At 48.7% G+C, this 25,595-nt stretch overlaps 1 protein-coding gene across 1 annotated transcript in view; it reads right to left on the reverse strand.

Annotated features, from left to right (window-relative positions):
- Nucleotides 1–8,601: 8,601 nt before the first annotated feature.
- Nucleotides 8,602–25,595, reverse strand: part of FBLN7 (fibulin 7) — a 49,689-nt gene continuing 32,695 nt past the window's right edge. Inside the window, exons 4-8 of the mRNA XM_038751180.1 lie at nucleotides 23,536–23,661; nucleotides 22,574–22,711; nucleotides 17,579–17,716; nucleotides 9,639–9,777; nucleotides 8,602–8,974 (exon numbers count right to left, since the gene is read on the reverse strand). Coding sequence (XP_038607108.1) covers nucleotides 8,602–8,974; nucleotides 9,639–9,777; nucleotides 17,579–17,716; nucleotides 22,574–22,711; nucleotides 23,536–23,661 — 914 coding nt within the window. The remainder of the gene's footprint in view (nucleotides 8,975–9,638; nucleotides 9,778–17,578; nucleotides 17,717–22,573; nucleotides 22,712–23,535; nucleotides 23,662–25,595) is intronic.

Raw genomic sequence — 25,595 nt, forward strand, 5'->3', positions numbered from 1 at the left:
GCACTGGGGAGGTTACAAGGTGATCAGGTTGTCCCACGGGGGCTCACAATCTTAATCCCCATTTTACAGATGAGGGAACTGAGGCCCAGAGAAGTTAAGTGACTTGCCCAAAGTCACACAGCTGACAATTGGCGGAGCTGGGATAAGAACCCATGACCTCTGACTCCAAAGCCTGGGCTCTTTCCACTGAGCCACGCTGCTTCTCTAACTTATTTAACTTACTGTGTGAAGAGCACTGTACTAAGCGCTTGGGAAGTACAAGTTGGCAACATATAGAGACAGTCCCTACCCAACAGTGGGCTCACAGTCTAGAAAGGACTAGAAGGGACTTCTCTGTTGTGTGACCATGGGCAAATCACTTCACTTCTCTGGGCCTCAGTTACCTCATCTGTGAAATGGGGATTGAGAATATGAACCCCACATGGGACAGGGACTGTGTTCAACCCGCTTGGTTTGTACCTACCCCAGCACTTAGTACAGTGCCTGACACATAGTAAGCACTGAACAAATACCACTATTATTATTATTATTATTATTATATGCCAGTATTATTACTTTGCAGGGGCTCTGTATAATTCCTGTTGCTTTTTGCCCGGGAAACAGGGGTGAAGTTGGGGTGGTGGGAGGGAAGCAGATCATCATTGCCTATCAGAGACAATGGTGGACTGCAGTTCTAACTTCCTTCCTTCCCCATGGGGAGAAGTTGTGAGGCTGGGGGAAGGGGACGGATATACTACTACTACTACTAATAGTATTTTTTAAGCACTTACTATGTACCAAGAACTGTTCTAAGCACTGGAGTAGATCCAAGGTAATCAGGTTGTCCCACGTGGGGCTCGCAGTCTCAATCCCCATTTTACTGATGAGGTGCCTGAGGTACAGAGAAGTTAAGTGGCTTGCCCAAGGTCACACAGCAGACAAAAGGCAGAGACGGGATTAGAACTCATGCCCTCTGACTCCCAAGCCCGTTCTCTTTCCACTAAGCCAGCGAGCTAGCCTGCTTACACAGAAGGGCATAATTATGTCTCATCGAGGTGTTTTGTGCCACATCTTGGACAGGAATCAGCCCCGTTTCCAGTCACTTTTCGCTGGAAGGAGTGGCCAGGAGTGGAGATCCTGACTCTACTGTGTCGGAAGGGGTTACCCTGTTATCTCCATTTCTCCCATTTGGGAAACGTAGTAAGCGCTAAACAAATACTCTGATGATGATAATTATTATATACTGGGGAATGTAAAAATGTGGAAAAATCAGCCCTTAGGCCAACAAGCCCTGCCACAGAATCCCCGCTGGCCAAAGCAACACAGCCGAGGCTGTGAACTCCTCGTGGGCAGGGAACGTGTCTACCAACTCTGTTGGATTGTACTCTCCCAAGCGCTTACTTCAGTGCTCTGCGCATAGTAGACACTCAATAAATCCTATTGACTGAATGATTAGATAGCCCTCATGGGCATCTGAGGGAGAGTGGGGCTTTTCCAGAAGTGCCCTAGGATTCATTCATTAAATCATATTTATAGAGCACTTACCTTGGGTGGAGCACTGTACTAAGCGCTTGGGAGAGTACAATATAACAATAAATGGACACACTCCCTTCCCACAACGAGCTTACAGTCTAGAGGGAACCCATCGCCCTTTACGCAGCCCGGATCCAAACACCAGGCCCTCCTGGGAACAAACCTCAATCAAAGGCAGAAGGTGAATTACTTTTATTTTATTTTTCTTCCGGCCAAAGACTATTATCCTTTAGGCACAATAACTGGTGTAAGTAAAGAAGCGTGCATAATGCTGAGTTGTGGCGGTTAATAATCAGAAACACAAAAACGATTACGCCTGTTCTTAGAGTCAAGCAAGACGTGCCTGACGCTCGTCGTCGCGATGAGGGTGTGGGGTGGTAGAAGTTTGAGGGCTGAACATGGTGTTTGCAACACATCAGTGTATCATGGGTTTATACCTACAAACCACAGAAGCTATTTCCAGAAGAAATATTGCCTCTCTACCCGCATTAGCAAGACGATAAAAACACAGGCCATGGTTTACCAAACCACCCCCACCCCCAAAAACCCTCAATGGCATCTCCAACTCCCTGCAGCAGGAAAAGCAGCACAAACTGAAAAATCGCGTTCAACGCGCCAACATTTTATTATGATGCTATTACAGTGATTTATTTGGCGTCTTTCATTCCTTAAGAGCAGATTGTGCTTGAGGTTAAAAATGAATTTAAAAAGTAGAGCTGTTTACTATTTTTTTTTTGGTCCCAATTGCACCAATACTTCATACGACACTCTATGGCTCTTAGCACCAGGTCTTTAAAACCTGTACTCTCCCAAGCGCTTAATACAAAGCTCCGCACATGGTAAGTGCTCAATAAATACCACCGATTGACAAGTTGATTAACTGGTCATTGCATCAAGGAGAAGATGGGGTTGATTTCTCACAATCTCACATCTTTCATATGTTCTAAAAATATATTTTGACATATTAAAAATAGTACCTATTTGCAATGGATAATATTAATTATGTGTCTCACTTGTGTCTATGTGTTTGTGTACTTTTGCTTCTGTCTTTTTCGGTCTGTCTCCTTGTGTAACCATCTATCTTTGTGTTTGCCTGGCCAAGTATGTGTTTCATTGTGTCTCCTCCCTACTGGTGATCTTAAGTGGGCCCGAGGGGATATTTTGGCGGGACTTACTTAGAGGTATGAATGTGTCTCGTGGGGGGTTCTCCGAGCTCAGCCTTACCTTCTTGTGGCCTCTAGTTATCTCCCTCTTCTTCAGCCTACCTCTTTTAGATTTTGAACCAGGAAGAAAGAGGAAGTGCTCTGGATTTGACTTCTCCACGCGGCTTCCTGTCTCCCGAAAGGCCAGGTAAACCAGAGCTCTGTTAAACCCAGAATATCAATCAATTGGTGGTATTAATTGAGCACTTATTGTGTTAGGAGCACTCTCCTGAGAGCTTGGAAGAGTACAAGAGGCAGTAAGGGAGAGAGAGATTAAGGCCATGGATAGTTGGGAAACTGAAGTCCCACAGAGCAGAGAGGGTGTAGGGTGGGAGTGAACAGGGGGTGGAATCAACCACGTTTGGCCAAATGTGCCCTTTTTTCATATTCTGCTTGCTCTAGCCTGTATATCCCTCAGGCCTCAGTCCCTCGGGTTCCTGGCCCCTGCTATGAGGCAGTCAGTCATCTGGCTGCTCTCAGTGACCCCCAGAGATTAGGCAGAGAGGAGCTCAATCCGGATGGCCAAACCCAGACCGGACCATGTCAGCCCTTACTGGGGAAGAGTCTGGGGAGAATACATTTGAAGCCGTGGAATCCAATTCATGGGGAGATTTCAATTACCTGTGCTCTCACTGTTCCCCTTTCTTACAGACTCGTGGGATCGTTCACCCGGGAGGATGCTTTTCAGCAGTTTTCCTGGAAAGAATCAACACCATCTTCCCACAGAAAAATATTTTCCTGTTTTCTCGCGGGGTGGTGCATCTCAGACGCTGGAGCCCCTGTGTCACTGAAAGGAAGACCACAGCAGGCAGGTGGGAGGCCTCTGGTTTTACCCCACCATGTCCAAGCCCTTATGCTAGAAAGGTGAGAATAGGAGTGTGGTGTTTAAGAAAGAGGAGCCTTTCTTTTTGGCTAGTCCCTAGAGTTCTCCTTCTCCATCTCAACAATGCCTGCCGTGGTCCCTGAGGCAAGGAGGGACTGACCCACCAGACCACCCCCCAGGGGAGGCAGAGAGAGGGTCAGGACTCTGCCCAACTTGAGAGCCCCCTCCTCGCTATTTGTCTATCTGTCCTGCCTCCCGAGTTTATGATTTACACTTATCCTCAAGCTCTTTTAATTGGTGAACGTTTCTCCTGTAAGCGCTATTCGTGGATACAGAACATGTCTACCACCTCTGTTGAGTTGTACTCTCCCGAGAGCTTAGGACAGTGCTCTGAACATGGTAAGCACTCAATAAATACCATCTTATGTCAGCCTGTCTTCTCCAGTAGATCAGAAAGGCAGGATGAATCTTCTGCTTTTTCTGTCTGTCTGCCAACCACCTATTATAGTGTTCTGCTCACAGCAAGTGCTCAATCATCATGCCATCATCATCCTCAATTTTATCTGAGCACACAATGCTCCAGTACTGGACATCTACTGTAGACAGAGCATCATAAAGGGTGCCTATTTGGTACAGGGCCCTGTCATGGGCACTTATGGGGTGGAGAGAACTGTGCTAGAGGCTTGGGAGCATTCAGTGAGGATCTTAGGGTCTAGCGAGGAAGACAGATATCAATCACCAATATTCAATGGGCAAAAATCATAGGGAAAACAAAGACAATAGTAAGCCAATAAAACGAACTGGTAACAAAATGGTGTTGAGATGGACAATCCCTGGGTCCAATGGGCAAAAATCACAGGGAAGACAAAGACAGTAGTAAGCCAATAAAACGAACCGGTAACAAAGCGGTGTGGAAATGGATGATCCCAGGGTCCATTTCCTTCCCTGGCCACTGTCCCAAAGGGGCACTGGAATAAGGAACTTCCTGTCCCACCCCCGGCATTTTCTGCTCAGTCCAGCTTCCAGGCTGAATGGGAACCCTTGGGAGACGCGGTGCTCGCCCATGGGGTTTTGCCTGGCTCCAGGGTGGTCCTGCAGAAAGGGTCCCTCCAAGTCTCTCTGAAGCTTCCAACAGCTCCCGACTGCCCCCACCCCATAATGCCCTCATTCCTTCTCTCTCCAGCTCTCCAGACACCCAACAAACCTTCAAGTCCTGGATTACAATGCTCCCAGGGGCAGCCCCTCTGAGGCCCATCCTCTCCCTATGGGTAGACCCCCTAGCCCATCCCCATCCCTTCCTGATCCCCAGGCCCCGGAGAGCCAAATGCACACTCACCCACGGGGCTAACAGGCTGGCTGCATCTGTTTATGGTTCTATTGTACTCTCCCAAGTGCTTAGTACAGTGCTCTGCACACAGTAAGCACTCAATAAATATGATTGACTGACTGACCGGTCCAGAGAGGCTGTGTAGAGTGCTCCCGCTCGGTGGACAATGGGATCCTTGGGAGGGAAATGTCAGAGGCTGGTTGGAAAGGCAGCAGAAGCGACAGCACGATCACTGCAGATGTCATCGACTGGCTAGGTTTATCTTTGGGAGTGTGGAGAGGGGAAGGGGGTGCTCAGCAGGGATCTGGCCTCAAAGCTTCCCCCTTTCTTTTCCTGACAGCTGCAATTCCAACTTCCAAGCCCCTCCTCTCCACCTGCTGCTGCTCTCCCCATAAGCCCCCGTTGCCAGCTCTGCTCCCTGGCCTTGCCCAGGACCTTTTCTGGCTTCCCAGTGCCCGGCCCCAGGGCAGCACGGAGCTGAGAGGCAGAGCGGTGGCTCCCTGAACATCTGACATTAGGAAACCTATGGGGGAAAATCCCAATGTGTTCCCAGAAGGTTTGGACCAGGTTCCCATCTGGGCCTCCAATCAATTGGCTGTATTTTTGCCCTTTTGTTTCTCCTCAGTTTATAGCTTCTGCCAGCAAGATCTCTCTAAAAGGCCCTCCCTCGTCATGTCATAATGCAACTATTTCTCATGGATTTCACCCAGAATGTCCTCAAGCACCCTCTGTCAATTCAAGAGCAGAAAAGGTAATGTGGGAAGATGGGGTCAACATCCATTACTAATGACAATGACACTTGTTAAGCATTTACTGTGTGCCAAGCACCGGGGTAAATGCAAGATAATCAGGTCAGACGCAGCCTTTATCCCACAAGGTGCTCACAGTCGAAAGGAGAGAGAGAACAGGTAATGAATCCCCGTCTTACAGATAAGGAAACTGAGGCACAGAGAACTGAAGTGACTTGCCCAAGGTCACAGAGCAGGCAGGTAGTGGAGCTGGGATTAGAAGCCAGGTCTCCTGATTTCCAGGCCCATGTTCTTTCCACTAAGTCAGGCTGCTTCTCAGGGTGAAGTCAATCAATCAATCAGTGGTACTTGTTGAGCACTTACTGGGTAAAGAGCACTGTACTAATCACTTGGGAGAGTGCAATACAATAGAGCTGGTAAACACGTTCCCTCCCCATAAGGAGTTTACAGTCAGGCGGGGGTCGCTAAAGTAGCTAAAAATTAGATTGCATGCTCCTTTAAGGCTGAGGTCCTGTCTACTAACCGTATTGTACTCTCCCCAGGGATTTTTACGAGGCGCTGCACAGAGTAAGCACTCAACAAATACAGTTGATTGATTCCAAGGGTTTCCATGCCCTTAAGCAGCCTGGATTGCTCACCTCAATCCAGAAATCCCTGGAGATGTGCTCATACTCAGAAAGGGTTGTCCAGTTCCTCTATTGGTGAGGAAAGGTCACTCCCTCAGAGGCACTGGAATTACAGGAGATTATCAGCACGGGCTTACTCTGTAGCACCAAGGAAACAGGCTGAGCTGTACCTGAGGCCCGGAAAGTCGGGAGAGCCTGGGAAGCAGGTTCCGAAAAAGATTTCGCCTCTGCTGGGGCCCAGCAATACGATCACGAGGCTCTAGGCGATTGGTCCAAAGGGATAGAAGGCAATTTCCAAAGTAGTCGGTGAAGCCGCCAGGCCCGTAATCCAGAGGAATGTGGTTTCCGGAGAAGGCAGGAGCCCTCAGTGGATGCAGTCATAGTCCAAGACTCTCCTATCGGCCTTGGAGAACCGGGCCAGAACTGGAGCCTTCAACACGGCAGGAATCCCAGAAAGACTCTGACCTGTTAGAAATTCCCTCAGAGGCCCTGCAGAGCGGTCGTTAAAAGCCCGGAGTTGGAAAACGTTTGGGTTTGTGAGAGAAGTGTGTTTATGTGTGTGTGTCTGTCTGTCTGGGGTTCGGAGGAGGTTGTTGAGGGCCTCTGCATCAGGAAGATGGCTACCATGGACCTTAAACGGCCTCTCAGAGGAAATGGCTTCCAGCACCTGACTCCTCAGAAGCAAACACACCCCACGCCTGCCCTTCGAGACAGCATCCAGATGATGTCGGGCCATTTCCTCGCCTCTTTCCTGGCCTTGTCAACTTAAGCCACTTCAAGTCTCTCAGAGCCTGAGCGTGTGAGCCGGTGGAAGAGGGAGTCAGCTCCAGAATGCCCCGGGGACGGGGGAGCCTCTGGAGAGGTGGCCAGCAGAGAGGAGAGCTTCCCTCATCCCAAAAGAGAGATCTTGGAAAGCCACTGTGTCCTCTGGCTAGTTCTCAGCTGGGGGACTCTATCTGCACTTTGCCCCATCCCAGTGCTTAAAGCATCCCGGTGCTGCTTCCAGACGGGAAGCTCTTTCCGGGTGGGAACTTGTCTACTGACTCTGTTCCGTTGGACTCTCCCAAGCGCTCAGTACTCAATAAATACCACTGATCAATTGTTTGCTTCTGCCCCATGGGGTGCTTTCCACATACTCTCCAGGAACAATTCCACACCACCGCCAGTCCCAAGAGGAAGCCAGGAGGTCTCAAAGCGCTCAACCCTCCCCCCAAATCACCCAACACTCCCCCCCCACCCCGACACCCTTCCTGATGCTTTCTGGCCTCGGTTCCCTCCCGGCTTCATTGCCAAAAACCTCCCTGGTGCCTTCCAAGCCTCCTCCCTGCACCGGCCAAATTTCTGGGCCACACCTGCAGCCTCTCTTGGCGGTTGCCATGATTTAAAGAACGCGGAGTCTTCTTTCTTTACAGAAAATCGACACCTCCCTTGGCAGGCCGGGGGGGATAGGAAGGTGTGAGATTCCTGGTAGCCTGGGCTGGGGCAGGGGAATTCACCTAGGCCATCCCAAGGACAACGAGAACCGTGGAATTGGGATTTGGATTTTGAGTCACTGCAGTAGTCTTTAACAAGAAAAACCTCCAGGGCATAGGGAGCTGTGGTGGGGGGAGAGCTCCCTGGCTAAGTGGCTACTGACAGCACTGAGGCTCAGGTCTTTTGGCATGCTGCAGCCTCCGGATATCCCGCCCCGCCCTGACGCCGGAGTCTGGCGTAGAGGGAAGACTGTTTGCCGATCAGATTAGCAGACACCTCACTGCTGGCTACCCATCCCTGCCTGTCCAGGCTCCCTGCCCATTCTGATGAGAACAACTTCCTCCCATTGGTAAGTTCCTTGAGAGCAAAGAATGTGTCTGCTTTTTGATATAGCGCACTCTCCCAAGCACTTAGTACAGGGCTCTGCACACAGTAAGTGCTCAATAAATACCATCGATGGATTGATCGAAGCTCCCAGAAGGAATGGGGGAGACCGGAAATGTCAGTTACTAGAACTTTCCCGGGGCAGCTGGGGTTGAAGAAGGGTAGGACCTGCCCTTGGCCATGCCCCGGCAGAACCGTTTCCCCTTGGCGGGGGGTTGGGAGTTGGCCAGCCTTGTGCCCTGAGGATTAGAGGGCTAGCAGGAATATGCTTCAGGAGCCCCTTCAAAATCTTCGCCGGCGGGGGCTCGGCCCCGCTCAGGTCTTCCCCAGCCGGGCACCTCTAAGAGAGAGAAAGACTTGAGAAGTCGAGTGAGCGATCTAGCGGAAGGCGGGCCGAGAGCAGGGGGAGTCCGGGCCGGGGCCGGAGGGGCCCGGTGAGCCCCGGTGTCGGGGAGAATCCCCGTCCTCGAGGAAGGAGAGGCCGCCCCGCTCCGCGCCGGGCGCCCTAGAAGTCGTAGGGCGACACAAACACCGTGATCTTGGACATGTGGTTGGCCTGGAACGTGCGGTCCAGGTACTCGGACATGTCTACGTCCACCTCGAGCACCTGGGCCCCCCGGAGGCTCTGCACCAGGATCAGTTCTCCCGTCTGCCGGTCCGAGCGCTGCATGACAAAGTGGCCGCGGCCGTTCCCTCCCACGATTCCAAAGCGCAGGCTGTCGGGCCCCGGGCGTCCGGGCGGGGAGGCCGTGGCCATGCGGAACAGGGTGACCGGAGTCTTCAGGCCGGAGGGCAGGGCGAGGTAGTGGAAGGAAATGGTCTTCGGGGCGTGGTGGCACGGTCTGCTGTCCATTGGGCAGGGGCTGCGCTCGCACTGGCTGCGGGGACAGGAAAGGGATCTTGGATGATTGGCAGCCACGAGGCTGGCGCGGACACTTACACTAGGCTCCAGGAAACCACGCTCTGTGCCAGGGCCGGGGGGAGGGGCTGCTTCTCTATAGAATTAGGATGAACCCTAATAATAACAATAATAATAATAATTCGGTATCTATGTTGCAAATTTGTACTTCCCAAGTGCTTAGTACAGTGCTCTGCACACAGTAAGCGCTCAATAAATACCAAAGAATGAATGAATGAATGAATGAAGTGCTTAGGTATTGTACTAAGTGCTGGGGTGGGTGCAAGCAAATCATGTTGAACAAGGTCCCTGTCCCACATGGAGTTCACAGTCTTAATTCCCATTTTACAGATGAGGCCCAAAGACGTCAAGTGACTTGCCCCGGGTCACCCAGCAGACAAGTGGCAGAGCCAGGATTAGAATCCGTGACCTTCTGATTCACTGCCCCATGCTCTATCCACTAGGCCATGCCCCCATGACTCGATGGCCAACCCTGTGCCCCTTCTATCGGCCACTCTTCCTCTCCCCCCCGGACCCCGAGAAAGGGACCCCTCCCTGTGGTCCCCCCACCACCACCGCCCTCTCCTCGGCAAAGGCCTCCGAGGGCGGCCCGGGCCGACATCATCCTGAGATGGCCAACTCACTACGGGGACGTTTTCACGTAGCTGACGTTGCCGTTGGTCTTGGGACACTCGGGGCTGACGCACTGAAAGCCACCTCCGGTGTTGATACAGATGGTACCCCGGACACAATCATGTTGGGAACCCGCACACTCGTCTACATCTGCCCGGGATGGTTGGAGGAGGAGGGGGAGAGGGACAGAGACATACAGACAGAGAGATAGACAGAGAGAGAGAGAAAGAACAAACGGTGGAATAGCGTTTCCTCCTTGGCACTGGACTAAACCACATGAAAGATTTTCTTGCATCAAAGACCCTTCATGTTTATCCATGTAATCCTGGAGTTGGGAAAACTTTCATGGGAGTTTGATTTCTCCTCTGGGCAGGGAGGAGTAAATGAGTCCAGAACTGCCAGAGGGTATCAGCCGCATTTTGCCAGCATCATCATCATCATCTTTATCATCAACAGTGCAAAGTGGCCTAGTGGATGGAGCCCAGGCCTAGGAGTCAGAAGGACCTGGGTTCTAATCTTGGCTCTGCTACTTGTCTGCGGTATGACCTTGGGTAAGTCACTTCACTTCTCTGGGCTTCAGTTACCTCATCTGTCAAATGGGGATGAAGGCTCTGAGCCCCATGGGTCCAACCTGATTTGCTTGTATTCACTCCAGTCCTTAGGACAATGCCTGGCATATAGTAGGTGCTTAACAAATGTCACAATTATTATCATTATTAACAACTCAGGGGCATCACAAAGCAAAGAATGGATGTCAGAATCATCCCTACCTCTCTGCTGGCCTCTGTTTTGTCCCTACCCTCTCCAATCCACATATTTTATGGTATTTGTTAAGTGCTTACTATGCACCAGGAACTGTTCTAAGCGCTGGGGTAGATACAAGCTACTAATCAAGTTGGACACAGTCCATGTCCCATTTCATCCCCATTTTACAAATGAGGGGATTGAGGCCCAGAGAAGTGAAATGACTTGCCCAAGGTCCCACAACAGATAAGTGGTGGAGCAAACCCAGGTCCTTCTGACTCACCAGGTCCGTGCTCTATCCACTAGCCCTCACTGCTTCTTTTATTATTATTGAATAATACTCTCCGAAGCTCTAGTTCAGTGCTCTGCATTTAATAGTAAGCATTGAAGAAATTCCACTGATCAATCGATCAATTGATTTCAATGGTCACCAATCCTCCCCACACAAAGCAGAAAGTCCTGACAGTCACTCTCGATAATCATAACAATAATAATAATCATCGTGGTATTTGTAAGCGCTTACTATGTGACAATCCCCACTTTTCAGATGAGGGAACTGAGGCCCAGAGAAGTGAAGTGAATTGCCCAAGGTCGCACAGCAGACAAGTGGCAGAGCCGGGATTAGAACCCTCTTCTTCAGACTCCCAAGCCCATGCTCTTTCCACTAGGCCATGCTGCCTCGATCAGCTCTCTCTGCCTTATCCACTCCCTCCTCCCACTCCACCTCAGTTTCCCAGCTTCATCTCCCTCGTGCCAATCTACTCGATGCGCCTCATTCTTGTCCCTCCAGCTGCTGACCTCCCGCTCATTCTCTGTCTCTTGTTTGAAACTCCCTCCCCCTTCACATCCAACAGACTATCACTCTCCCCATCTTCAAAACCCTTCTGAAATGTGATTTCCTCCAGGAAGACTTTCCCAGTGAATCCTCGGAAAATCCCCATAATTCCCCCAACCGCCACTTGCTGTCTCACCCGAACACTTAATAATGACAGTAATAATAATAATAATAATAATGGTGTTTGTTAAGCACATACTATGTGCCAAGCACTGTACTAAGCACTGGGCTTGATTCAAGTTAATCATGTCCCACCTGAGGCTCTCAGTCTAAGGATTAATTAATGATGGTATTTGTTAAGCACTTACTATGTGCAAAGCACTGTTCTAAGCGCTGGGGAGATACAAGGTGATCAGATTGTTCCACGGGGGGCTCACAGTCTTAATCCCCATTTTACAGATGAGGGAACTGAGGCCCAGAGAAGGTAAGTGACTTTCCCAAAGTCATACAGCTGACAAGTGGCGGAGCCGGGGTTTGAACCCATGACCGCTGACTCCAAAGCCCATGCTCTTTCCACTGAGCCACGCGGCTTCTCTAAGAGGAAGAAGAACAGATATTGAATCCCCGTTTTGCAGATGAGGGAACTGAGGCATGGAGAAGTTAAGTAACTTAGCCGGCTCTGCCACTTGGGTCACATAACAGGAAAGTGGCAGAACTGGGATTAGAACCCAGGACCTCTAACTCCCAGGCTCTTTCTTTCCTCAAGGCCACACTGCTTCTCACTTGGTTAATCTCTCTTGTAGCACTTTTATGTATAACTATCTGCTCTCTTACCTCCTCCCATCTGTAATTTATTTTATTGCCTGTCTCCCCCATGGAGAAGGAGGAACTTAAAGACAAAGATCATATCTACCAACTCTATTGCTCTCCCCCAAGCCCTTGGTTCAGTGCTCTGCACAGAGTTAGTGCTCAGTAAATCCCATTGATTAACCAAATGATTTTATTTGGTCCTGAGAAATTTGCATTAAATCTTATCATACCTCTGCTCATCCTTCCGCTCCTACTCTTGGAACATATTCGTCTGTCTCCCCCATTAGATTGAAAGCTCCTTGAGAGCAAGGTTTTGCTTCTGTTGAAACTCCCCAGTGCTTAGTACTGTGGTTTTAGGGTGCTCAGTAAGTGCACACAGTAAGCGCTCAATCAATCAATCAATCAATCGCATTTATTGAGCGCTTACTGTGTGCAGAGCACTGTACTAAGCGCTTGGGAAGTACAAGTTGGCAACATATAGAGACAGTCCCTACCCAACAGTGGGCTCACAGTCTAGAAGGGGGAGACAGAGAACAAAACCAAACATACTAACAAAATAAAATAAATAGAATAGATATGTACAAGTAAAATAAATAAATAGAGTAATAAATATGTACAAATAAATACAATTGAATGAATGAATGAATGATTAGAGAAGCAGTTATCCTTTCACCCCCGGGGTCTTTAAGTCCTGGCCCTAGAGTCTTATCCTGTGCCTCTGGGAAAAATTTCGTAGGTTGAGGTAAATGAAGGGAAAATCTGACTATCCACAGGGATTCCAGAATATTCAACTCCCTGGAGAGGGAATAAGCACCCCTCTGTGATGCTGTTACCTGTGTTCAGCAGTTATAAGAAGACTGGTTTTTTTTGTTGTTGTTGTTTTATAATAATGATGGCATTTGTTACATGCGTACTATGTTCGAAGCACTGTTCTAAGTGCTGGGGGGATACAAGGTGATCAGGTTGTCCCATGTGGGGCTCACAGTCTTCATCCCCATTTTACAGATGAGGGAACTGAGGCTCAGAGAAGTGAAGTGACTTGCCCAAGGTCACACAGCAGACATGTGGTGGAGTCGGGATTAGAACCCACAACCTCCGACTCCCAAGCCTAAACTCTTTCCTTCCCTTCCCCACAGCACCTGTATATATGTATATATGTTTGTACGTATTTATTACTCTATTTATTACTCTATTTATTTTACTTGTACATATCTATTCTATTTATTTTATTTTGTTAATATGTTTTGTTTTGTTCTCTGCCTCCCCCTTCTAGACTGTGAGCCCACTGTTGGGTAGGGACTGTCCCTATGTGTTGCCAACTTGTAATTCCCAAGCGCTTAGTACAGTGCTCTGCACACAGTAAGCGTTCAATAAATACGATTGATTGATTTCCACTGAGCCACGGTGCTTCTTAGTCAGTTTTATGTCAGTCAGTCAATAAGTTATATTTACTGAGCTCTCACTGTGGTGAAAACACTGTACTAAGTACTTGGGAGAGTATAAAACATAACAAGATAACAGACGTACTCCCTGCCCACAACAAGCTTACAGTCTAGAGGTTTGGGATTTGTTAAGCACTTACCATGTGCCAGACACTGTAATAATAATAATGATAATAATAATAATGATAATGATGGTGTTTGTTAAGTGCATACTATGTGCCAAGCACTGTTCTAAGTACCAAGCACTGTTCTAAGCACTGGGGCAAATATGAGCTAATTAGGTGGGACACAGTCTGGTTGCCAGGGTCTCAGTGATTCTGGGTGGGGAGCAGCTTCTCATCAGGACGCCTTTCTTCCTCCAGCCTCCAATCAATCAAACAATCAACCAATCAATCAATCAATCAATCGTATTTATTGAGCACTTACTGTGTGAAGAGCACTGTACTAAGCATTTGGGAAGTACAAGTTGGCAACATATAGAGACAGTCCCTACCCAACAGCTGGCTCACAGTCTAAAAGGGGGAGACAGAGAACAAAACCAAACATACCAACAAAATAAAATAAATAAAATAGATATGTACAAGTAAAATAAATAAATAAATAGAGTAATAAATATGTACAAACATATATACATATATACAGGTGCTGTGGGGAAGGGAAGGGAAGGATTGAACCAGTCAATCGGTGGTATTTTCTGAGCACTTGGCAAATGCGGTGCTCTCTCTCATGTCTGGAACTCTCTCCCCCTTTACATCCAAATGACTATCATGCTCCCCATCTTCAAAATCCTTCTGAAATTGTGTTAGTATTATACAATAATGTTGGTAGACACGGTCCCTGCCCACAAGAAGTTTACAGTCTTGGTGGTGGGGAGGGGGCACAGATATTAAAAGAAATTATAGAGACGGGAAATTGTAGAAAATAAGGATATGAACATAAGTGCTGTGGGGCTGGGATGGCTATAAAAATGCTTAAGGGGCACACAGACAAGTACATCAATCAATCAATTAGTGTTATTTATTAAGTGCTTACTATGTACAGAGCACTGTACTAAATGCCTGGAAGAGTACAATAAAACAGAATTAGAGGACACATTCCAGGCCTGTAATGACCTTACAGTGAGACCACTGTTGGGTAGGGATTGTCTCTATCTGTTGCCAAATTGTACTTTCCAAGCGCTTAGTACAGTGCTCTGCACGTAGTAAGCACTCAATAAATACAACTGAATGAATAAAGGAGGAGTGCTTAGCTCATGCCGAGGGGAAGGCGGGTAGAGGAAATGAGGGCTCAGTCGGGGAAATTGGAAAATCAGGATTAGGACTGTGAGCCCTGCGTGGGATAGGGATTTTGTCCAACCTAATTGTCTTGAATCTTCCTCGGGGCTTAGTACAGTGCCTGGCATATAGAAGGTGTTTAACAAATATCATAAAAACAGGGGAAAGGTCTCTTGGAAGAGGGAGGACTCCCGACTGAGCCCCCTCCTTCCTCTCCCACTCCTCCCCCTCCCCATCCCCCCCGCCTTACCTCCTTCCCCTCCCCACAGCACCTGTATATACGTATATATGTTTGTACGTATTTATTACTCTATTTATTTATTTATTTTATTTGTACATATTTATTCTATTTATTTTATTTTGTTAATATGTTTTGTTTTGTTGTCTGTCTCCCCCTTCTAGACTGAGCCCACTGTTGGGTAGGGACCGTCTCTATATGTTGCCGACTTGTACTTCCCAAGCGCTTAGTACAGTGCTCTGCACACAGTAAGTGCTCCATAAATATGACTGAATGAATGAATGAATGCTGCTCCTGACCTCTGCTGTCCCGCTGTCGACCCCTGGCCCACGTCCTACCTCTGGCCTGGAATTCATTCATTCATTCAATCGTATTTATTGAACACTTACTGTCTGCTGAGCACTGTACTAAGCGCTTGGGAAGTACAAGTCGGCAACATATAGAGACAGTCCCTACCCAACAATGGGCACACAGTCTAGAAGCGGGAGACAGACAACAAAACAAAGCATGGACAGGTGTCAAGTCATCAGAACAAATAGAATTAAAGCTAAATCCTGCCAAGCTAGCCCACTTCCCCCCTACTGAGAGCTCATCTCCTTTTAGACTGTAAGCCCACTGTTGGGTAGGGACTGTCTCTATATGTTGCCAATTTGTACTTCCCAAGCGCTTAGTACAGTGCTCTGAACACAGTAAGTGCTCAATAAATACGATTGATGATGATGATGATGGAGGCCTTCCCAGACTGAGCCTCCCTTTTCCTCTGCTCCTCTTCCCCTCTCCCTAGCCCCAACTCCCTCCCTCTGCTCTACCCCACTCCCCACCCCACAGCACCTGTATATATCTGTATATACTTATAATTCTATTTATTTTATTAACAATGTATATATATATAATAATAATAACTTTGGTACTTGTTAAGCACTTAATATGTGCCAAGCACTGTTCTAAGCACTGGGGTACATACAATAATAATAATAAATAGTGATGGCATTTAAGCGCTTACTATGTGCAGAGCACTGTTCTAAGCACTGGGGGGATATAACGTGATCAGGTTGTCCCACGTGGGGCTCATAGTCAATCCCCATTTTACAGATGAGGTAACTGAGGCTCAGAGAAGCTAAGTGACTTGCCCAAGGTCACACAGCAGACATGTGGCGGAGCCAGGATTCGAACCCATGACCTCTGACTCCAAAGCCCGGGCTCTTTCCACTGAGCCACGCTGCTTCTCCACAGCCAAGCTGCTTCTCCACTTGATGCTTGATGATACAAGTTCATCAAGTTGTCCCACGTGGGGCTCAGTCTTCATCCCCACTTTACAGATGAGGGAACTGAGGCACAGAGAAGTTAAGTGACTTGCCCGAGGTCACACAGCTGACAAGTGGCGGAAGCGGTCTATAATTCTATTTATTTATGTTGATGCTACTGATTCCCACTTACTTTTTTCGACGCCTGTCTTCTCCTTTCTACACTGTGAGCCCCCTGTGGGCAGGGATTCCCTCTATCGCTTGCTGAATTGTACTTTTCAAGCGCTTAGTACAGTGCTCTGCCCACAGTAAGCGCTCAATAAATACGACTGAATGAATGAACGCTGCTGCCACTGCTGCTGCTCTGGGCTCAGTCCTCTGGCCTGCTAGAACAGTGCTTTTCACATTGTAAGCGTTTAATAAATGTCCTCATTATTATTATTATTATTATTACTATAGACTGTAAGCTCCTTGTGGGCAGGGAAAGTGCCTGTTATATTGTGCGGTACTCTCTCAAGAGCTTCGTTCAGTGCCCTGCACACAATAAGTGCCCTGCTCCCATGTAGATGCTGCTCTGTGCTGCCGTTGCGGCTGCTGTCCTATGCCACTGTGCAGGTGTGCCATGGCTACAACCTGTTACAGAGAAGCAGCGTGGCTCAGTGGAAAGAGCCCGGGCTTTGGAGTAGGAGGTCATGGGTTCAAATCCCCACTCCACCAATTGTCAGCTGTGCGACTTTGGGCAAGTCGCTTCACTTCTCTGTGCCTCAGTTACCTCATCTGTAAAATGGGGATCATAATGATGGTAAGCATTTATTAAGTGCTTGCCATCAATCAATCAATCAATCAATCAATCAATCGTATTTATTGAGCGCTTACTATGTGCAGAGCACTGTACTAAGAGCTTGGGAAGTACAAATTGGCAACACATAGAGACAGTCCCTACCCAACAGTGGGCTCACAGTCTAAAAGGGGGAGACAGAGAACAGAACCAAACATACCAACAAAATAAAATAAATAGGATAGAAATGTACAAGTAAAATAAATAAATAGAGTAATAAATAAATTACCATGTGCAAAGCACTGTTCTAAGCACTGGGGAGGTTACAAGGTGATCAGGTTGTCCCACAGGAGGTTCCCAGTCTTCATCCCCATTTTAAAGATGAGGTAACTGAGGCCCAGTAAAGTGAAGCGACTTGCCCAAAATCACACAGCTGACAATTGGCGGAGCCGGGATTTGAGCTCATGACCTCTGACTCCAAAGCCCGGGCTCTTTCCACTGAGCCATGCTGTCTGTGAGCCCCCCGTGGGACCACCTGATCACCTTGGAACCTCCCCAGCGCTTAGAACAGTGCTCTGCACACAGTAAGCGCTTAATAAACGCCATCATTATTATTATTGTCCAGCGCCCAGCGGCCCAGCCCTACCTTCACAGCTCTTCCCGTCGGCCAGGGTCCGGTATCCGCTAGGGCAGGAGCAGCGGTAGGATCCGGGGGTGTTGACGCAGCTGTGCATACAGAGCCGGGAGGCCCCCTCCTGCTTGAACACCTCGCACTCGTTCACATCTGGGTCGGGAAAGCACAAGACGGCAAGCGTGGGGGCCCCGTGGCTCGGATCGGCCTGGTGGCGCTGACCCAAATGGCTTCCTTTCTCATCCCCGCGGGGGCCGGGCCTGCCCCCCAGTTTACACCCCAGTCTGCCCCCCAGTCTTCTAGACTGTGAGCCCACTGTTGGGTAGGGACCGTCTCTCTATGTTGCCAACTTGTACTTCCCAAGAGCTTAGTACAGTGCTCTGCACACAGTAAGCACTCAATAAATACGATTGACTGATTTACACCCCCTGGATGGCAACAGATCACGTCGAGGATAATGGCCAGGAGGAAACCTGGGGAGACCACCGGACGTGGATGCAGCTTTCCCTGAGAGAGGCCCACCACTGGATGCCCCCTTCTCATTCATTCATTCATTCAATCGTATTTATTGAGCGCTTACTGTGTGCAGAGCACTGGACTAAGCGCTTGGGAAGTACAAGTTGGCAACATATATAGAGACGGTCCCTAAACAACAGCGGGCTCACAGTCTAGAAGCGGGAGACAGAGAACAAAGCAAAACATATTAACAAAATAAAATAAGTAGAATAGATATGTACAAGTAAAATAAATAGAGTAATCAATCAATCAATCAATTGTATTTATTGAACGCTTACTGTGTGCAGAGCACTGGACTAAGTGCTTGGAAAGTACAAGCTGGCAACATATATAGAGACGGTCCCTACCCAACAGTGGGCTCACAGTCTAGAAGGGGGAGACAGAGAACAAAACAAAACATATTAACAAAGTAAAATAAGTAGCCTAGATATGTATAAGTAAAATAAATCAATAAATAGAGTAATAAATACGTACAAACATATATACACATATACAGGTGCTGTGGGGAGGGGAAGGAGGTAAGGCGGGGGGGTGGAGAGGGGGAAGGGGGGAGAGGAAGGAGGGGGCTCAGTCTGGGAAGGCCTCCTGCAGGAGGTGAGCTCTCAGTAGGGCTTTGAAGGGAGGAAGAGAACCTCAAAATCTCAGAACCTCAGGCTCACGGGGAGATGGTAGGGAAAGGGGAAGATGGTCAGCAGGGTCTGGAGACAGCAGGTTGCCTCCTCAGGGCCTGGGGGCTAGTTGGCTTTGGGGGCTTCTAGACCATGCCATTCTAGCATTCATTCATTCAATCGTATTTACTGAGCGCTTACTGTGTGCAGAGCACTGGACTAAGCGCTTGGGAAGTACAAGTTGGCAACATCTAGAGACGGTCCCTACCCAACAGCGGGTTCACAGTCTAGAAGGGGGAGACAGAGAACAAAACAAAACATATTAACAAAATAAAATAAATAGAATAAATATGTACAAATAAAATAAAAAAAATAAATAGAGGTGACTGACGAAAGGATTTGGGTTCCAACCCCAGCTCTGCTGCTTTCACTCAATTCAATCATATCTATTGAGCGCTTACTGCGTGCAGAGCACTGTACTAAGCGATTACTATGTGCAAAGCACTGTTCTAAGTGCTGGGGGGATACAAGGTGATCAGGTTGTCCCACGTGGGGCTCACAGTCTTAATCCCCATTTTACAGATAAGGTAACTGAGGCACAGAGAAGTGAAGTGTCTTGCCCAAAGTCACACAGCGACAATAGGGGGAGCTGGAATTTGAACCCGTGACCTCTGATTCCAAAGCCCGGGCTCTTTCCAGTGAGCCACGCTGCTTCTCTAGTCTGCTGTGTGACCTTGGGCAAGCCACTTTACTTCTCTGTGCCTCCGTTACTCATCTGTAAAAGGGGGATTAGGACTGGGAGCCCCACGTGGGCCAACCTGATTACCCTAGCGCTTAGAACAGTGCTTGGCACATAGTAAGTGCTTAACAAATGCCACAATTATTATTATTATTATTCTCTGGGCCTGTTACCTCATCTGTAAAATGGGGATTAAGACTGTGAATCCTACGTGGGACACGGATTAATTTGTATCTACCCAGTGCTTAGTACAGTGCCTGGCAGGTAGTAAGCACTTAAAGAAAACCATATTAAAATAAAAACGGGGTGACCCTGTTCAGTGTTGGCTATTGAAGGACTGCAGGAGATTTTCCCATGACACTGGGAACAGCCTGGTCTGGAAACCCGGAACAGCTGGGCTCCATCCTGGGCCCTTACATTGTCACGCTTAATCAATCAATCAATCAATCAATCAATCAATTGTATTTATTGAGCGCTTACTGTGTGCAGAGCACTGTACTAAGCGCTTGGGAAGTACAAGTTGGCAACATATAGAGACAGTCCCTACCCAACAGTGGGCTCACAGTCTAAAAGAGTGGGCTTAAGCCAAATAGGCCACCGTAGATGGGGAACTTAGTTTGTCCAGCTGGGAAATGGGACTGTTTAGATCTGCCCTTAAACCAGAATAGGCCCTAGATGGATTAGTGTGCAGGTGAAGGGAGGAAGAGGCAGGTACTGGGGTCTCAAACATGATGAGTGGCAGAGTCTAAGGGAAAAACCCTCAAGCCGCACCCTCCGCAACTCTGAGCTTCTGGAATGGAGAGTCAGTCGAGGTGGAGAATCGATTCTGTGAGGATTAGTTAGACTAATGTAACCTCTACTGTCCGTTTCTTAGAGAGCATTGACAGGGGTGTAAGCCCCATGTGGGACAGGGACTGTATTCGGCCTGATTAACTTGTGTCTACCCCAGGGTTTAGAACGGTACTTGACGCACAGTAATTTCTTAACAAATACCATTAACAAAAAATTATGATTGTAACCTCACCATATGATGGGCAGGAGAGAGAGAGAGAGAGAGAGAGAGAGAGAGAGAGAGAAATATGATGGGGGAGAGAGGATAGAGGACGGATTGTAGTGTGCAATGCCTTATTCATTCATTCATTCATTCCATCATATTTATTGAGCGCTTACTGTGTGCAGAGCACTGTACTAAGCGCTTGGGAAGTACAAGTTGGCAACATATAGAGATGGTCCCTACCCAACAGTGGGCTCACAGTCTAGAAGGGGGAGACAGACAACAAAACAAAACATATTAACAAAATAAAATAAATAGAATATGTACAAGTAAAATAAATAATTAGAGTAATAAATACGTAAAAATATATATACATATATACAGGTGGAAAAGAGAGTTCATTATGAGTCCCACCATGCTCAGGGGAAAGCCAAGATGCCCGGCTTCATCTGGAAGGTGGCTATTTGCTTGGTTTTAGACCAGATGATCTGGCTTTCAACTGGTCAATCCCCCATCTGGTACAGATCGGGCCCAGACTCTTTTCTAACCAGCAATCTGATCTTGGGCACCCAAACTCCCTAATAATAATAATAATAATAATAATAATAATAATAATAATAATAATAATAATGGTATTTGTTAAGTGCTTTCATTTATTTATTCATTCAATCGTATTTATTAGGCACTGTACTAAGCACTTGGGAAGTACAAGTCGGCAACATATAGAAACTGTCCCTATTCATTCATTTCATTCAACTGTATTTATTGAGCACTTACTGTGTGCAGAGCACTGTACTAAGCACTTGGGAAGTACAAGTTGACAACATATAGAGACAGTCCCTACCCAACAACGGGCTCACAGTCTAGAAGGCGGAGACAGACAACAAAACAAAACATATACCAGGTGCTGTATTAAGCACCATGGTGGATATAAGAGAAGCAGCATAGCTCAGTGGAAAGAGCCCGGGCTTTGGAGTCAGAGTTCATGGGTTCGAATCCCGGCTCTGTCAATTGTCAGCTGTGTGACTTTGGGCAAGTCACTTCACTTCTCTGGGCCTCAGTTACCTCATCTGTAAAATGGGGATTAAGACTGTGAGCCCCCCGTGGGACAACCTGATCACCTTGTAACCTCCCCAGCGCTTAGAACAGTGCTTTGCACATAGTAAGTGCTTAAGAAATGTCATCATTATTATTATTATTGTTATTATTATAAGCAAATCGAGTTGGACACAGTCCCTGTCCCGCATGGGGCTCACAGTCTTAATCCCCATTTTACAGATGAGGGAACTGAGGCGCAGAGAAGCGAAGTGACTTGCCAAGCCCATAAAGCAGATAAGTGGTAGCATCAGTATCACGAGATCTCACAGTGACTTTAGAGGGAGGGGAGATCAGGGACTCTCCTTGCTGCAAAAATGCTCCGCACGTCATCGTTCGGTTATATGGTGTTCCCGGATATCTGGTATTGGCAAGGGCTTTTGGCCGGCTACCTTGGTGCTTAAATGCCCCTCCTCCCAGCCCCACTGGGCTTGGCTCTGGAGGGACCCAAATTAGCCAAAGATCCCCTGTCCCTCAGTCAGGAAGAAAGCCCGTGGGAGGAAGCAGTGATGCGGTGACCACTGCTCGGAGCCTGTGACCCTCCAACTGATGGACACGCTTGTCAATCTGATCTAGCAGTGATGCAGTGACCACTGCTCGGAGCCTGTGACCCTCCAACTGATGGACACGCTTGTCAGTCTGATCCATCTGTGGGTACTGTTGGCATGGAAGGACTGAGAATCTGGCAGACTCAGGAGTGGATTCTGAAACCCTGTTTTGGGGTTTTTTTTATGGTATCTGTAACTATGTGTCAGGCACTAAGTGCTAGGGTAAATACAAGCTAATCGGGTTGAACACAGTCCCTGTCCCAACATGGGTCTCACAGTCTTAATCCCCATTTTGCAGATGAGATAACTGAGGCCCAGAGCAGTGATTTGCCCAAAGTCACACAGCAGACGAGTCAGGGGAGCCGGGATGAGGATCCAGATCCCCTGATTCCCAGGCCCGGGGCCATGGTGCTTCTCAAACTTCCTGACACATTTCCCTGGCCACACAGTGGAGGTAGCGATCCCCTCCCTCTCCTCTTCAGGCTGGCCGGGAGGCCGTGGGGTACCTACCTTGGCAAATGCTGTTGTCGGGCGGGCCGCTCATGTGGAAGCCCGCCTCGCAGCTGCAGTGCTGGGCTTGGTTCACCTTGGCACAGCGCGGCCTGCGGCTGAAGGCCGGGTCGTCGGTCGTGCCCCATTCCGGTGTGGCTGAAAGAGATGGGGAGAAAGATGGACTGACCGCCCCCCCCCCCCCAACCCCACCCCCAACTCCTGTCACCTTCTCTTCCTTAAGAGTGGTGAATTTCTCAGGCCACAATGACCCTGGGGGATGCCCGGGGCTCCTAGCTGGCCCCAGATGGCTGCGGGCCCCTGTCGGATAGGGTGAAGTGGAAGAGGCGTGTGACTGAGGAGGGGAGAAAGAGGAGGAGAGGAGGAGGAGGAAGAGGAGAAGGAGGAGAAAGGAAGGAAGAGGAGGAAGAGGAGGAGGACAAGAAGGAAGAGGGGGGAGGAAGAGGAGGATGAGAAGGAAGGAGAGGAGAAGGACAAGAAGGAAGAGGAGGTGAAAAGAGGCTGAGAAGAAAAGCGAGGAGGAGAAGAAAGGAGAGGAGGAGGAGAAGGAGGAGGAAAAGGAGGAGGAGGACAAGAAGGAAGAGAGGGAGGAAGAGGAGGATGAGAAGGAAGGAGAGGAGGAGGACAAGAAGGAAGAGGAGGAGAAAAGAGGCTGAGAAGAAAAGGGAGGAGGAGAAGAAAGGAGAGGAGAAGGAGGAGGAAACGGAGGAGGAGGACAAGAAGGAAGAGGAGGAGAAGAAAGAGGAGGAGAAGGAAAAGGAGGAGGAAGGAGGAGGAAGAGAACCCAAGTTGCCCTCCAAAACAGTCCTGCTATGGCCGGGAACTCTGAAGGCCAGGACAACTGAACGCAGGTTCCCGAGAGAGACCGGACACCCACCCTCATCAGGGGTTGTGAAATTGGGCTCTTGTGGCCTTCTCTCTCCCTCCTCCCCGCCCCACCCCACCCCGGCTCTGGCAAATACCTGTTTGAGCTTGGTCTTGGCAGTGATTCCCGGTCCAGCCCTGTGGACAGGTGCAAGAGTACTGGTTCACCCCCTCCACGCAAGTCCCGCCATTCTGACAGGGGTGGCTGGCACATTCCCGGATATCTGCCCGGGGATGAAAGCCAGGTGAGTTCAGCTCTGGAAACTCAGTGGGGCAGTTGCACGAATAATGACCATTTCAGCTCCAGCTTCATCCCCGGGGCCCTCGCGGTAGCTCGTTGTGGGCTGGGAATGTGTCTGCTTATTGTTCTATTGTACTCTCGCAAGCATTTAGTACAGTTCTCTGCACACCGGAGGTGTTCAAGAAATACAATTGAAAGAATGAGGCAGGGTGGCCTAGTGAAAAAAGCACAGGACTGGGTGTTCGGGAGACCCAGCTCAGCCACTGACCTGCTGGGAGGCAATTAGCCCTTTGATACTCAGCCTAGCCCCACAAAACTTACATCAATATCTGCACATTCTACTGTTACCCCAATCTGTCACTTATTTCAATGCCTGTCTACTCCTGTAGACTGGAAGCTCACTGTGGACAAGGAGCGCATGCATCTAACCAACTCGATTATAGTGCGCTTTCCCAAGCACTTAGAACAGAGGTCTGCACACTGTAAGTGCTCAGTAAATACCACTGATTAATTGATTCATTGATTGGGAGACCTTGGTCAGGTCACCTAACTTCCCCAGTCCTCAGTTTCCTCACCAAGTGTAATGGACATAAGATGGACTGTGCACCCAATGTGGGACGGGGACTGGGTCCAAATCATAAACCTTGTGTTTACCCCTGTGCTCGGCAAATCGTAAGCACTTAATCAGTGGAATAATTGTTAATATTAGGTTAGTATGTGCTCACTATATGCCAAGCAATATGGGGTAGAAATGAAAACATCACAGTGAGCACAGTCGCTGTCCCACTTGGGGCTACAGCCTAAGAGGGTGTGAGAGCACGTAGTATCTTCTCCCCATTTCACAGATCCATGCTGTAATCACTCTGGCCAGCAGCTGCTCACTACATCCCCCCCCCCAATTCCATCCCCTCACCTGCTCCCCCTACCTCCCCACCTCCAGCCGGGCCCTGCCTCAGTGGGAAGGTCGGGGTCTCTGGACAACCCCACTCCCTGGCCCCTTCTGTTTCAAGTAATGTGGCCTAGCAGATAGAGTCCGGGCTTGGGAGTCAAAAGGACCCGGATTCTAATCCAGGCTCCCCCACTTGTCTGCTGTGTGACCTTGGGCAAGTGACTTCACTTCTCTGTGCCCCGGTTCCCTCATCTGCAAGATGGGGATTAAGACTGTGAGCCCCATGTGGAACAGGGACTGTGTCCAACCTGATTAGCTTATACCTAGCCCAGCATTTAGTAATAATAATAATTATAATGGTATTTATTAAGCACTTACTATTTGAAAAGCACTGTTCTAAGCTCTGGGAAGGTTACAAGGTGATCCGGTTGTCCCATGGGGGGCTCACAATCTTAATCCCCATTTTACAGATGAGCTAACTGAGGCCCAGAGAAGTTAAGTGACTTGTCCAAATTCACACAGCTGACAATTGGTGGAGCTGGGATTTGAACCCATAACCTCTGACTCCAAAGCCCGGGCTCTTTCCACTGAGCCACACTGCTTCTGGTACAGGGTCTAACATATAGTGAGCACTTAACAGATACCATAAAAAAGGACTCTATCTTGTCCCGAGTTTCCCAACCCATGGAGTGTTCTGCCAGTGGGTTGGATCCTTCCGAGGGACTGCTGTTGGGCCCGTCCAGGCCCTGGTGACATTTCTCCAGAATGTTCTTCCTCACTTTTGAGTTGGCAGGAGCCCAACTCCGGACCCCGGACCACCGAATCAGGCAGAGTGGTGGTGTGCATTTAGGAGTGCTGACTCTGTGCTATGCTCTGGGGCAGATAAAAGGTTGCCGGATTGGGCACAGTTCCCATCCCACAAGAGGCTCACAGTCTACCTCATCCCTCATCCTCCCTGGAGGAGACAGCATGGCCTAGTGGATAGAGCATGATGAGCCTGGGAGTCAGAAGGACCTGGGTTCTAATTC

Source organism: Tachyglossus aculeatus, chromosome 1 (assembly GCF_015852505.1).
Source record: "Tachyglossus aculeatus isolate mTacAcu1 chromosome 1, mTacAcu1.pri, whole genome shotgun sequence".
In the NCBI taxonomy this organism is placed as follows: domain Eukaryota; kingdom Metazoa; phylum Chordata; class Mammalia; order Monotremata; family Tachyglossidae; genus Tachyglossus; species Tachyglossus aculeatus.